The sequence below is a fragment of the Rhododendron vialii genome, chromosome 10a (genome assembly GCF_030253575.1).
Source record: "Rhododendron vialii isolate Sample 1 chromosome 10a, ASM3025357v1".
Classification (NCBI taxonomy): domain Eukaryota; kingdom Viridiplantae; phylum Streptophyta; class Magnoliopsida; order Ericales; family Ericaceae; genus Rhododendron; species Rhododendron vialii.
In genome coordinates this window covers 37255292-37269311 of record NC_080566.1, presented here as the reverse complement: position 1 = coordinate 37269311, position 14020 = coordinate 37255292, and the positions used below count along the sequence as shown (strand labels likewise).

General features: G+C 39.5%; 3 protein-coding genes across 6 annotated transcripts; all 3 read left to right on the top strand.

Moving 5' to 3' along the window:
• Positions 1-528: 528 nt before the first annotated feature.
• On the top strand, positions 529-5687 carry LOC131304115 (WUSCHEL-related homeobox 8). The gene is made up of 3 exons (XM_058331228.1): positions 529-919; positions 3971-4501; positions 5312-5687. The coding sequence occupies exons 1-3, from the start codon at positions 697-699 to the stop codon at positions 5395-5397; spliced, it is 840 nt and encodes a 279-aa protein (XP_058187211.1). The 5' UTR covers positions 529-696; the 3' UTR covers positions 5398-5687.
• A 367-nt stretch (positions 5688-6054) lies between these two features.
• LOC131304114 (aldehyde oxidase GLOX) lies at positions 6055-8792 on the top strand. Its single transcript, XM_058331227.1, has one exon. The coding sequence runs from the start codon at positions 7070-7072 to the stop codon at positions 8762-8764; it is 1695 nt and encodes a 564-aa protein (XP_058187210.1). The 5' UTR covers positions 6055-7069; the 3' UTR covers positions 8765-8792.
• Positions 8793-9847: 1055 nt separating this feature from the next.
• LOC131304112 (uncharacterized) lies at positions 9848-13942 on the top strand. 4 transcript variants are annotated; one of them, XM_058331224.1, is made up of 5 exons: positions 9848-10254; positions 11494-11578; positions 12670-12724; positions 13237-13375; positions 13659-13942. In XM_058331224.1, exons 1-5 carry the CDS (start codon positions 9991-9993, stop codon positions 13749-13751), a joined length of 636 nt encoding a protein of 211 aa, XP_058187207.1. In that variant the 5' UTR covers positions 9848-9990; the 3' UTR covers positions 13752-13942. The 4 variants fall into 4 exon arrangements, with proteins under 4 accessions (XP_058187207.1, XP_058187206.1, XP_058187209.1 ...); XM_058331223.1 differs by having other exon boundaries at positions 9856-10254; positions 11491-11578; XM_058331226.1 differs by having other exon boundaries at positions 9857-10254; positions 11471-11578.
• Positions 13943-14020: the final 78 nt, after the last annotated feature.

Genomic DNA, 14020 nt, shown 5'->3' with positions numbered 1-14020 from the left:
AGAGCACGGTTATAAAGGGGGAGTGAAAAAATCACTACCTAGTACTCATTTTTTTTAAAAGAAAATTTTAAAATCAGCCCAATATTGGGCTGACATATTTATTAAAAGAGAATTTTTTGGGTGTCAAGAGCAGCACATCGGGTCGTTCATTTCGATTTTGGACGGGTCGTATTTGGAGAGAGAGTGGTGAGGTGAGAGGAAAGAGATTCAATCTGGGTCATCCAACACATTTTTTGACAGTCTAGATGGGTTGCTCGGGCACCACGTGCTACCCACCCAACACCCAAAAATTTCTCGTATATACAGAAATACGTGCTTCTTTTTTTTTTTTTCCTTTCTTGTGTGCTTATGGTTGACAATAGAAAGATCATTTTTAAAATAAATTTAGGGGGAAAAAAAAAAAAGATGGAAGGCGCATGAGACGAGGGTGGTGCTAACATGCACGGATACGTAAGATACGCCAGCAGCACTAGCAGTAGCACCACTAATGACCCATAAATCACGCTTTTGTCGGCGTCTTATCAAAATTCCTTTCCTTTACTTTCTCCTTACTTTTTTGTTCTTTTCTCCAACAGCAGAGTCTACAACCCAGACCAGACCCAGACCCAGACTCTACTCCTCCCCTGTTTACTTCCCTTCTCCTCAAAGCACAACACAAACCCAAGAGAGAGAGAGAGAGAGAGATAGAGCAGAAGGATGATGATGGATTGGGAAAAACAACAGCAACATCAAGAGGAATTGATGAATGGTGTGAACAGCAGCAGCAACGGAAATGGAAATGGAAATGGGGGTATGTTTGTGAAGGTGATGACGGACGAGCAAATGGAGGTTCTGCGGAAGCAAATCGCGGCGTACGCAACCATTTGCGAGCAGCTCGTCGAAATGCACAAATCGCTCACCTCTCACCCCGATCTCTCAGGTCTCCCTTTCCCCTACTTCGTCCGTCGGCTTTCCGCTATAAGTAGTAATAAATAAAAAGACTGCTTCTTTTTGTTTTTATTCGTTCTCCAGTGAATTTTTCTTCAGATTTTCGTTGAATTTGTAGGAATTGAGAACAGAATTGCGAAGTATAGCCTGATTAATGAGAAATTATTCAATGCCCCTGGGGCAAAGGTTGAGCATGAATCGGGGCCGCGCATATAAGCATATAATTACATCTCTCTCTCTCTCTCTCTCTCTCTCTCTCTCTCTCTCTCTTCATGTATGAGTGTAATTCGAGTAAAAAATGGCTGCATTTGATGTGTTTTTTCCACCTTTGTATTAAAATATTCGTCCAACGGGATATGTTTGAAAAGTAATAAATTACGACTGCAGAATGATAAAAAAAAAAAAAAAAAAACCTTGAATTTTTTAAAATTATCGCCTTATTTTGACTTTTTCCTATCTCGGTTGTTTTATAGCAGTTTTGTGGAGTACTACTTTTCTGATTTTTCTCGTCAAACCGAATACCGAATTATTATGTACTCTGATTTTTTTGAACTGCATTATGTACTATATGATTAATCCTGAAAATTATGACAAAGGAGTAAACCAAATTAGTTTTGGAGGAGAAACCCAATTTCAATTTTCTAAGTAATGAACATTTTTTGAATTAACGTTACCTAATAAAGATTAGGATTTTTTGGTTCATTTTTGAATTTTGATACCTTTTATAGAATGTGAACGTAGAGCCTTCTCATTCTTTAAATAAATCTTGTGAGTTGTCAGAGTTTGAAATATTACCTAACTTTGCCTCAGTAAATCAATTTCCACCTCATTCCTTTTTTATTCTTCTGTTTTTTTGTTTGTTTGTTTGTGTTTTCGTATTTCCAATTCCTATTAACTTCATGACTTTCGGACCATTAGTAAATAAATTACGCACTAATTCAACATGATAGTCATTACTTTGGGGAGTACTTGTTGGAATCGATTTTCGCACTCTTTTTAGGGTGTCTTTCACTAACTAAATATTAATTATTTTAAATTAAAGGTGATGTATTGAGAGAATGACCTGTCTCGTAAAGCGAAAACTAAATACTTAAAATAAATAACCTTAGCGGAATGGGGCCTTAATTAGTTGCGCTCATTCTTTTATCTTTACCCATGTGAGCCTATGACATCATGCCTTCATGTATGGAAAAATAATAAATAGAAAGAAAATATTCTCAATTCACATGCATAAAAACAAAAATAAAGGGAGCGTAGATAAGTGTCAAAATCAGTACCTTCTTAAAAATTCAATTTTTTTTTATATAATACATTGATCTTGTTTGTCAGCCATTTTTCGACCTACTTACTTTTTGTTCTCAATTAGCTCATTATGAGTTTGAGGTTATTTCATTTAAGTAATTGGAATTGGAGTAGGTTGGTTGGTCCATTCAACAAATACCCTACGGGTTTAAAGAATTTGTTATGTCAGATGTCGTACATCTTCCCTTTCATTAGTAAGATTTCGAGTTTTTGCTTGTGGGTTTGGTTAGTTTCAAACAATTACTAGGACTGGAGTTTTTGTTTGTATAATTTGTTGTTCCATGTGATATATACATTTATATCACACTTTTTGCTTAGATAAAGATGGTTATTTCTCGTAAGATGTTTGTGTTAGTTTGCTCAAGCAAATTATGTAGATGTTCTCTTGAATAACTGTATTTTTGTGTCTTATCTTGGGGGTATTAATTGTTTCTCTTACTCAGATTGTTTCGCCTTAGATGTATTCTTTAGGTTTTGATTAGTCTATTAGAGAAGTTAATGGGTTGAACTTTGGTGTCTTTTTTGGTTTGATTGTCATCAGGTATCAAAAATATGTGAAAAGGAGGAAAGGCAATGGGTATCCTCATAGAAAGGAAGTTGTCTTCTCCTTTTTAGTTGGCTGAGGAAGACAGAATTTTTTCACCTACTCCATGGAGAATGGTGTTTTTGATGGTCAAAAGCACCTTACCTTAAAGCTAGGCCAGCAAAGTTGCCTTTACTCCTCCTTTCACTTGCTTCCTTTCCCATGTAGATCCCTCCCCTTTGCTTTCCTTTACTTCATCCTACTATTCTCCCTCTCGAAGGATTAAAAAAAAAAGCACCTAAGATTGGACTTAGGAGGAAGGTCTTACCGTTGTGCTTCTTTCACTTCCTTACTATAAAAAAATATGCTGCTTTCTTGTTTGACATTTAAGCGAATAAGCGCTTTGGTTTATCATTATTATTTGGAGTTATCTGTTTTATATTCCCCATTTGTTGACTTCAGCTGAAATGGATGGGTGGAGTCTCCCTTACCCGCACCCAACTGCATGGATTATTAAGCTGCCTTAGGCAATGCTTTGTAACCATGTAACTTACATTCAACTCCCCTAAAACTTGCCCATCGCGTTTGTTTACATGGGTGATGGTATGCGTCATACTATAGTAGCCAAGACCACCTATGTGTTAGTAAAATCTCACTGAGTTTGTTTTTTCTAGCGAAGGAGAATGAGCAATCACAGTTGTCAAGAACAGCCCTTGTACAATCTTTTAACCAGGAAACTCCTCAATTTCAAAATACTACTAGTACGGGTTGCCATATCATGATAACCTTTTTGGCAAAATGAGACTTCCCTCCTTTCTCCAAGTTTTGTCTGATTGAATTACAGAATAGAAGAGTAAAAATCATCTGTTGAAATTGAATGCTATGATGATGTGTGTATTTCTTCTGAGAGTGGCGCATTTTCATATGCAAATAGGATTAAGTTTTTGGACCACTAGTTTTCCAGTTATTTTACGTATATGAATCTATCTGTTTTGCTAATTTGTGGGTGATGATCAAGAAGCATCAGTCCTTTATAAACATGTTGCAAACTCGAAACCGTATTGCCTCATCATATGCTTTACAAGTTTCTCAACTATATTTTACTTCTAATCAGCTACCCGTTGCTGAGTTCAGTTCAAAGTTAACACTTGACATGTATGCAAGTGACTTCAATTCTATTTTTGTTTTGATGATAAAATTTTGCTTTTGTCCCCTCAGGAGCCAGGTTGGGAAATCTTTACTGTGACCCCTTTGTGACATCCGTTGGACACAAAATTACTGGAAGACAACGGTGGACCCCGACCCCTGTGCAGCTTCAAATTCTCGAGCGTATGTTTGAACAAGGCAATGGGACACCAAGCAAGCAGAAGATCAAAGACATAACCTCTGAGTTGTCTCAACACGGTCAAATTTCAGAGACTAATGTCTACAATTGGTTTCAAAACAGGCGTGCTAGATCAAAACGGAAGCAGCAGGTCACCACAACTAACAATGCTGAATCAGAAGCGGAAACAGAAGTTGAATCAGCTAACGAAAAGAAGACTAAGTCGGAGGATTTTCAGTCTCAGCCTAACTCAGCTCCAAGGGCTGAGGATTTGTGCTTCCAAAACCCTGAAGTTAGCTCTGCTATGCATTCTGTGGATTCACAGTTGAATAAAGTGGAGCCAATGTATCCATCAAATGGCAGTTCAAAGCCTGCTAGGAGTATGGGACAGATGTCTTTCTATGATTCGATGCTATCAAATTCAAGTATGTATATGTCTTTTCAACATCTACTTTCTTTTTGCTGGAAAAACCCTGCAGCCTATTTTTATTTTGTTTAAGATTTATTTACATATCCAAATGGGCCTCGGGTATATGAACGTCCACATACAATCTAAGTAGATTTACTTAATATAGGAGTTGTTGAATGACGGTCCAGAGTCTCCAGACTTGATCCTTTTTCTTTAGTTTTCGTTTTGCCTCCACAAACCCCTCCCCAAATTTGATCCAAATACAGCCTTGTGAATAAATATGGGAGAATCGATCATCTTCTATTCCCATTTTGGATAGTATTTTCACCTTTAGGCCCTATCCACTGTACACGGCAAGATATGCGAATCAATGTTACATGAATCCTTCAAAATGTAGCACGTACTTGTGCTTGACACTCAACACCACTAGGATAAAAATATGATATCCATGTCCGACATGCTTAGTCAGACAATAACTTAGCTAGCATATTTTCTATTTCAGATTTCTTATGAGCTATGCATAGAACTCCGACAATAGGCATGAAAAGGTTAAGACAACTTCTAAATACCATTTAAGCTCGACAATATAAATGATATATTAAGGATTTTAGTTATCTAGCTTATTCCTACAATATGCATGAAAAGGTTAAGACAACTTTTAAACACCATGACAAATGGACAAAGTACCCGCACCTAACATCCGTATCTGAACCTGACATCCATACAGGAGTCCATGTAGCATAGATATGCATTGATACATTTTTCCTAAAATTACTGTCAAATGCCAATGGATGTTTCCTAATTGCACGTTCATTTATGGATACAGGAATCGACCACTTGATTGGTAAGATGGAAGTCTCCGGCAACTACAACCCATACCTGCAGGAAGATGACTACAACTTGACAAGCTGATAGTATTTTGAAGCATTGGGATTTTGCTTCGGTAAGTATGAATGGGAAGCAAAATATATTACACGGAAGTAACTGGTTCAGATACCAGTTAGAGAAAAACTTACGGTTTGATAAGATAGGCGGACCACGCCCTTAACACATTAAGGCTGCTTATATAGATAGTGTTAAAATGGATTTGTTTCATAGTGTTGATATATTTCAGGCTTGTGTATGATAATTTTCTGATGAGGTTGTGTTTCTGACTCTCTTTGGCTGAACTTTGAATGCTGGTAATGCTTTTGTTATTCTCAGACCTAAGTGTTCAGATCCTTATCTGGTTTCCAAATGGATGAATGGTAAAGGTAAGAGGTTTGTTTTGTGGATGGATGGTTTGGACAGGGCGTCGTGTAGTGCATCAAAACACGTGACTTTTGCATACATTACTGTACGGACGAGGTTGTAACTGCATCTATCCATGCCCTATAGCCTATCGGCCCGTTTGTTAGGTAAACGTATCTTCGGTTTCTGAATTTTATTTTGGCCCGGATTAAACATGCATCGCATATATCCCCCATAAAAAATCGGATCACTTAGGGGAATTTTGAAAAAGCACGAACCTAATCAGGCTCTTCAAAGGGAAGAATTTTGATGGCTGTGAGCAGAAATTGCTATGGGATAGGGGTGAACAACTAGGTAGTTGGGTTCCAACCATGATCCTAACCTTTCGCATACCTATTAATATCGTATTAAAATGGGTTGTTTGTAGGCCTATTTTATTGATGAGTTTTACAAGATAAACGGTTCAAATTGCGTTTGTATCTGATTAATTTGGAGAGGTATATATATGAAGTGATGGAATATGGAGAGCTTGATTGCATCCTGGTGTTCGAGAATATATTCAACAGCCCTGGGACAAGATTGAGCACGAATCTGGATCACACATTGGTGTGGGGTCTACACATCCCACACCAATATGTGATTCAGATTCGTGTTCAACCTTGCCCTAGGAGCATTGAATATCTTCTCCCTAGTGTTCAGATTTGATACACACAGCTCATTTGATCGATGGATTAGAGCTTGATATAGGATTACAAAATTGTGACGATCGATTATATTTCTCAATTTATAAGAAATATTAGGATATTATCCTCTTTTAAAGTTTGACATTTTCACCAACGAGTTCTCAGTAGCATACTCTTGACGCAGCCCATCTATCGATGCATGCTTGGTCGGTACCTATATATAGAATCATTCCTCGCGACTCGTGTGAAAGCATGTATTAGGTTTAACGTTCAAGGGTTGACCTGGTTTGTAGGGGTACTTGCTGCTAAACAAAAAGGAAAAAAAAAAAAAGGGGAACATTTTTTTTGTCAGGGTGCCAACATGGTTTTTGCATGAATTTCAAGACAATTTAGACGAAATCCAGTCTTCACTTCCCTATACTTTCTGCCAGCAAAAAGGGCATGACCCTCTAATTTATGTTCATAACCTTTTTTGTGCTCTAAATACTCAAACCTTGCACAGAAACCTCATACTGAGTTATATTAATTAGTACAAAATATAAGTAAATACATTGAACATTCACTTAGATGCAAAAACCCATTTCCATCAACCCTAACTACTCCCCCACACCAAGAAGACAACAACAATACCCCAAACCTTTGTTTTCTCCAAAACTCCATTCCTCCCCATAATGCTCACTAAAATGGTCGCTTGCTTTCTACCCGCAATATTACTCTTACTTGCTGTCGTCCTCCCTCTGATCTCTCGGGTAGTAGTGTCTCAAAGAACCGACGGGACTTCTTTGTCACCCTTCAGCGGCCAAGGCGAATGGCAACTGTTGCAAGCAAGCATCGGCATCTCCGCTATGCACATGCAACTCCTGCGCAACAACAAGGTCGTCATGTTTGACCGCACCGATTACGGTCCCTCCAACATCTCTCTCCCCTCTGGTTTGTGCCGCCACGATATGAATGATACCGTCCTGAAAAATGATTGCACTGCTCATTCCGTCTTGTACGATATCGACTCAAACACTTTCCGGCCGCTCATGGTACAAACCGACACCTGGTGCTCCTCTGGCTCCGTCCGAGCCGACGGAACCTTAGTCCAAACCGGTGGGTACAATGATGGTGATCGTGTCGTGCGCGTTCTAGCCCCATGCACCGACAATTCTTGTGATTGGATCGAATTCCATGGTTATTTATCGCAGCGCAGATGGTACTCAACAGACCAAATACTACCGGATGGCCGGATTATTATCGTTGGAGGAAGGAGACAGTTTAGCTATGAGTTCTACCCTAGAAGCTCAACCTCATCGTCTCCTTCCGACACTCAGCGGCTTGGTTTTCTTGGAGAGACTACAGATGAGAATGAGAACAACTTGTACCCATTCGTGCACTTATTGCCAGATGGGAACTTGTTTGTTTTTGCTAACACCCGAGCTATATCACTGGATTACAAGCAAAATCGTGTGGTAACAGAGTTCCCTTTGATGCCCGGTGGCCATCCTCGGAACTACCCGAGCTCGGGTTCATCGGTATTGCTCCCCATAGTCGATAATAACAATGGGATCGCGGAAGCCGAGATCATGGTATGCGGCGGCGCCCCAAGTGGCTCGTTCACACAGGCAACGCACGGGAACTTCTCCCGTGCGCTTGCCACGTGCGGACGAATAAAAGTCACGGACGAAAATCCTAGTTGGGCAATGGAGACCATGCCCATGGCACGTGTGATGGGCGACATGGTAATTCTACCTACTGGGGATGTGATCATCATCAACGGTGCCGGGTCGGGTACCGCGGGGTGGGAGTTTGGCAGAAATCCGGTTACCCGACCCGTGATTTACCATCCACAAGCAATGGGCCCGGGCACTCGATTCTTGGTCATGGGCCCAGCAACACGGCCCAGAATGTACCATTCCACATCGGTGTTAATAACTGATGGGCGTATTATAGTCGGGGGTAGCAACCCACACGTGTTCTACAACTTCAGTGGGGTAAATTACCCAACTGACCTCAGCCTGGAAGCTTATTCACCGCCATACCTAGCACCAGAGTACCGACCAATCCGTCCTACAGTTACAAATGCCAGGGGTACTTTGGCGTACAACCAATCATTTTCAGTGACGTTTAGTGTGTCAATGTTTCTGAGAATGGGAATTGTTTCAGTGAGGATGGTTGCACCATCGTTTACTACGCACTCATTCGGCATGAATCAACGGATGGTGGTGATGAGGACGACTGGGGTCTCCATGGTGGGGCCCAATGCGTATAGGGTAGATGTAGTTGGGCCTTCAACGGCTGAGATTTCACCACCGGGGTATTATATGCTATTTGTTGTGCATTCTGGTATACCAAGTACTGGCGTGTGGGTGAGGATTCAATAATACAGATGAGTTTTAGAAATGTGTCTTGTTTATTTAAATGGCAAATTTTTTTTTATAAATCAGAGGTTAAAATGATAGAAAATACAAGGCATCGTACCACACCCAACCCGTCCGTTAATCCTATGTCACTAACTAACGGAAGAGCCAACCCAAAAATAAAAACATTCTACAACAACACTAAGAAATGACAACAATCAAAAAAGTCCAACAAAAGCAACTCCAACCTCTACCCAACCACCGCCGTACAAGGTCGTCAAGCAACCCCACCAACACCATACAATGCCATCTGACGACCTTCGCACCAACAAAACTTGCAAGAGAAACGTCCGAAAAGTTTTGGTCGAATCACAGATCTAACAACAGCAGCAAAGAAACGCCCGAAATGTCGAAGGGAAGGAACGTGCGTGTGTTTATGTGTGTGCGCGCGTGCGTTTATAGACTTAATATTTATTCGAGGCTATAAATTATAATGGAACCAACATCGACGAGTCGACCAATGTCTTTCTCGATAGCATATAACTCGCGAGAATATCGTCATTCATCCCATTTTCGAGGCTAGGGTTTAAATAATTCTCATGAATGAGAAAGCCCGATTGATCACCACAGCAACCAGTAGAGTTAACACAAGACAAGCCTAATTACCAACGAGAGGACAAAAGAAAATGAAAAGCTACCAAAAACATTGTTCGATCTTGGGGTGAATCCATAGCGCGCACTAATCTCGGTCTGAGAAATTGATGCTCTGATGAATACCTGTAACAACCGGTATGGCACGGAATTCAAAATCTTGTTTCTAACTATGTAATTTCACCGCCGATGGAAGTGGCCTAGATGGCAGGACAGTTCTCACCCACAGAAATAACTCAGGTTCAAATCTCGCCAAAGGAGAAAATGTATCACTACCATCTAGTACTTGGATGGTGCTGTGATGACTATTTGTTCTCACGAACAATAGTTATGATTCGAACCATACATTTCACAATGGGTCGAAAGCCTTAAGTCACCCTAGGGGGTTGCTACTTGCTACCCTAATCACCTCCTCCCACCCTTTTGTTTATCAAGAAAATACTACTACTTCACAATTTCACGTTGGGGCAGTGGTCTCGGTCTGAGACCTACGCTCCATTCTCCCCATCAGACATTCTTTTGGCACTACGTCACCCCACTAGCGCACAGACCCGGATCCTCTGTCAATATTTTACCTCTCCGCATTGTGTGGTGGTTTCATGATCTCATCTGGTTTCTACTTCCAATCTTCTCTCTCTCTCTCTCTCTCTCTCTCTCTCTCTCTCTCCCTGAAAATGGCGGCTGAATCCTGTATGGCGAATTCTCGATACACATACCTACACGACGATCATACGAAGGGCCCTCTTGAAGCCATTGACGCACACAACGTCCTCCTCCACAACAACACGAATTCAAAGCTTCTCCTCGCATTCCTCTCTGCCCTTCTTCTCACTGCAACTGCGTTTTCCCTCTCTTCGCTCAAGGTAATTTACCAACTTCACGAAAATAACGATTCTTACTGTAAATTTTGTCCATTTAGGAACATGAATATATTCACTATTTTAAATTTATTAATCCTTCACATCTGATTCTGCAATTTTTTGCACTTTTGGTTGTGCTAGGGTTTAGTGAAAGTCTGCATTTTTTTGCCAATTTTTTTTTTTAATAAGGACTTCTTGTTCGTGTATTGTAGCTGTACTTGAGTACTCATTTTGAGTAAAGCTTATTTGGGGTGGTTTGATAAATCAAGTTTGGACATTTCTTTTTTCGAACTTTGCTTGATAGCCACTGCCGGATCCATAAATTCGGTACTTGTATTTATTGATTATGATCTCGAAATTTTTTCTTCCCAATCAAATCCACTGTTGTTTTTGGTCCTGTTTCGTATACTTTGAAGATAAGTTGTTATTCGACATGAAAATCGGGCGAACTGTAGCCTAACTACAGAATCATGTAAGAAGTTAAAATATTTGTCCTATAATCCAATAAAGATAAGAGGAAAAGTGATTTTTGAAAGAAACATGATGGAGCAAATTAATTTTATTACTTTGTGAGGCTTATGAGAGGTGATAGATTGAACTAACAAGAGCACTAGCCTTGTCCTAAAACAAGGAATTAATCGGCGATTTATCGCTGGCTGGGCCTATCCGATTAGGTCTGACTAACGACTAATCACCGATTACTAATAAATATGCACTGATTAATCCGATTAATCGCTCGAAGGTGGCCAGCCACCCGACTAGCGCCTAGCGACTTTTAGAACATTGAGCACTAGTGTATTTTTTCGGAGTTAAATGGAAGATTATACATGCTCATAGGAATCCAAGGGAAACCTGACCCCCTTGGCCTTTCATTGGATCCGCCCATGTTGACAACCCACTACTCAGCTTGAAGCGGCTCGTTAACAGCCCTATGTGTGTTTACTAATTGATGTAACTATATTGGGGAAATAGAACAGAAGAAAGAAGAAAGGTTGTCTGAATTAATGATATCAAGAACATAGACATCACACATAAACCATGGAAGAGAAAGAACATTAGTTCCCATAAAGACCTGTGGTGGCTTTATAAAAAATTTATTTGTGCAAATTCAGATGCTTGGTTTATTTTGTATAGAAAAAATGTTATTGTTGAATTTGAGGCGTGCATAACAGGTTACATTGTTATGGGACGGTAGTCATATCCGTTGTTACTGACATAGGGGTATGATCCAACAAACAGCAGGGTGAATCAAGTAACATGCTTCTTTGGAGCTTACTTCTAAGTGCAACCCTTGTCGTTGTTTTTCTTCGGAAGCCAGTGGAGAAAGGTGAGAAACTGGTAAACAGTACTTTTCATATCCTAGAGTCCCGCGGATATTTGTCTGGGAGTTAATGTATTAGTTTGTGTTTATCCATAGTCGAACTAATTTGGATGGTTAGACATCATTTTGTCTTTGTTGGAGGTATGCATGACCAGAGGACCTTTTCTTTTGTATTTCTATTATCATATATTGTTTGTCATGCGTTAACGTTTTTTGTCATTGTTTTCTTCTTTCCTGTAAAAAGTTTTGGTTCGTATAACATTATTGGACTATCTAGATTTGTGATTCAGATCTCAGTCAGATAAGTTATTTCAACACGCTTTCACTATTTTCGGCTTATGTGATGCCTTCCAACTTTACATCTTCTCAATGCAATTATTGTCAATTCTGGTGCTTTCTCTTGTTTCATGCATTCTGAGTTCCTTAATTATCAAGTATTGGAAAGCTTTCAAACTATTGACCGATCAATGGAATCCCACTTGTGTGTACCAAATTTGGTACTTGCGAAAGTCTCTTAATTTGCTTTAAACTTCTGAAGTCTGTGGAAGTGCATTTGTGCAATTAGTGACTATTGCATAAGAAATTGAACTCACACCCCTTTTGCAAGAGCCTGAAATATGAAGTTGACTTTTTTTAGATAAAATTAGATTGAATTGCATAGTTTCCGCACAACTTTGAATTGTTGGACTGCCCAATTTTTTCTGAGTTGCTTCCGTCTTTGAAAATATTATGAATATAACGAACCGCTATCTTTTTTCTTCTATACGAATGACTATATGCCACAAACACAGTAGACTTATGACCAAGTTCTATCTGGAGTGTAAGCCCCTTGATTGGAATACAACACTTTTTGTTAACGGACGTAATTTTGAAAAGCCAGAATCCTAACATTTTTAAAAGAATAATGCTAAACTGAATCTTCGCTATTGTAGTTGATAGTTTGGTAATTGATGAGGTAAGATTGCAGTTATATCTTGAGACCCTTGTCTTGAGTCTTCTGCCTTTTCTTATCTCTTTCCCAGAAGAATAGTTAGATATGTCATTCATTTTGGGAAGCATGTTTCACATTTTCCTATGTCTGTGTTTGTATGTTTCAGAGTCCGTCATAATTATGCCAGCTTTTGGGGTCCAACTTGAAACTCATTACCGAAGGTAACATTAATATTTTCCAATTATCGACTGTGGATCTTACTATTCTATTCGGCTAATTGTTAGGTGTCGTTCTGAAAAGGAAAATTTTGGTTCATCAATACTAGTGTTCATATTGGATACCGTTGCTCATTGCTCATTTCTTGGATCACAATGCATACAAGACGATAAATGCCCATACCCCTTCTTAAAGATGTTTTTGGTCGTTACTTTGTTTCTGCAATAGTTGAAGAAGTATTGGTTAATAAAGTACGCCGTATATTTGCACTGGATCTATATCTCCAAGTAATATTTAGCAGCTATATCTCTCCCTCCCTTCTTCCCTGGACCAACCATCTTTGTCCGGCGAGACAACTGTGGATCACTGTATGCTTGGATCCGTTGCTATGTGGTTCTTCGACTCATAAAGATAGGATCATTGCTTACTCTGTTGGTATAGGGTTTTGTTTTGTTTTGCTTATTCTAACCACGTGCTCAACTAGTAAGATTATCTCCTTTTTTTTCCTTTCATATAGAGGGAGAACAATCCACCGCTTCATTCCCATTGACAAGATCTTGAAACCTGTCCTAAGTGAATGTGTGACCCCAGTCACTTGTTACTGGAGCTTGTCTCTGATTGTGCGTGAGGAAGAAGAACTTGTGTTAGTTTTCAAGGTAAGAATATGATGTTGTCTCATACCTAAATCCTATGTTGTTTTGTGGTGTTGATTCTAGCTTAGTGATTCACGATGAACTTTATTGCAAACACCAGATACGACCTTGTCATGGACTTTACAATTGAAAATAAAAGTTTAAAGTTTTGTTTTCTGAAAAAATATTTTACACTGTAAAACATTTTACATCCAAACAAACGGAGCCTTAGTGTGTGTGGTTCTTTTCTACTTTCTCCCACCCTTCCTCCCCGTACTGAGTCATAAACACTTGATCCATTTTCCAGGAACTACGACCACCAGTCAAAATGTTAATCCCAATCTGGAAGGCTTTGTGCGCCGCTACGGACAGCCCAGAGACTCTTGACCAACCGGGTTGAGCCATTCTGGATACCTGATACTGTTGTACATGGTTAAACTGTTCCAAAATTTCGTTGTATGTAGGTAGGATAGAGGGAAAATCAAGAAAATGATTTTGCTGATGTATTCCTAATTGAATGCTTTACAAGATCATTGGCGAGGAACTGTAAATTCACTCATTTAGGAGATCAGCTCTTCTTTCATTCTATCATTCTGAATTGTTGAGTGCGACACAATTGGAAGCTCCTGAAGTTGATTTTCCCTGTCTGGAGCTTTCAGCTATCGCTCT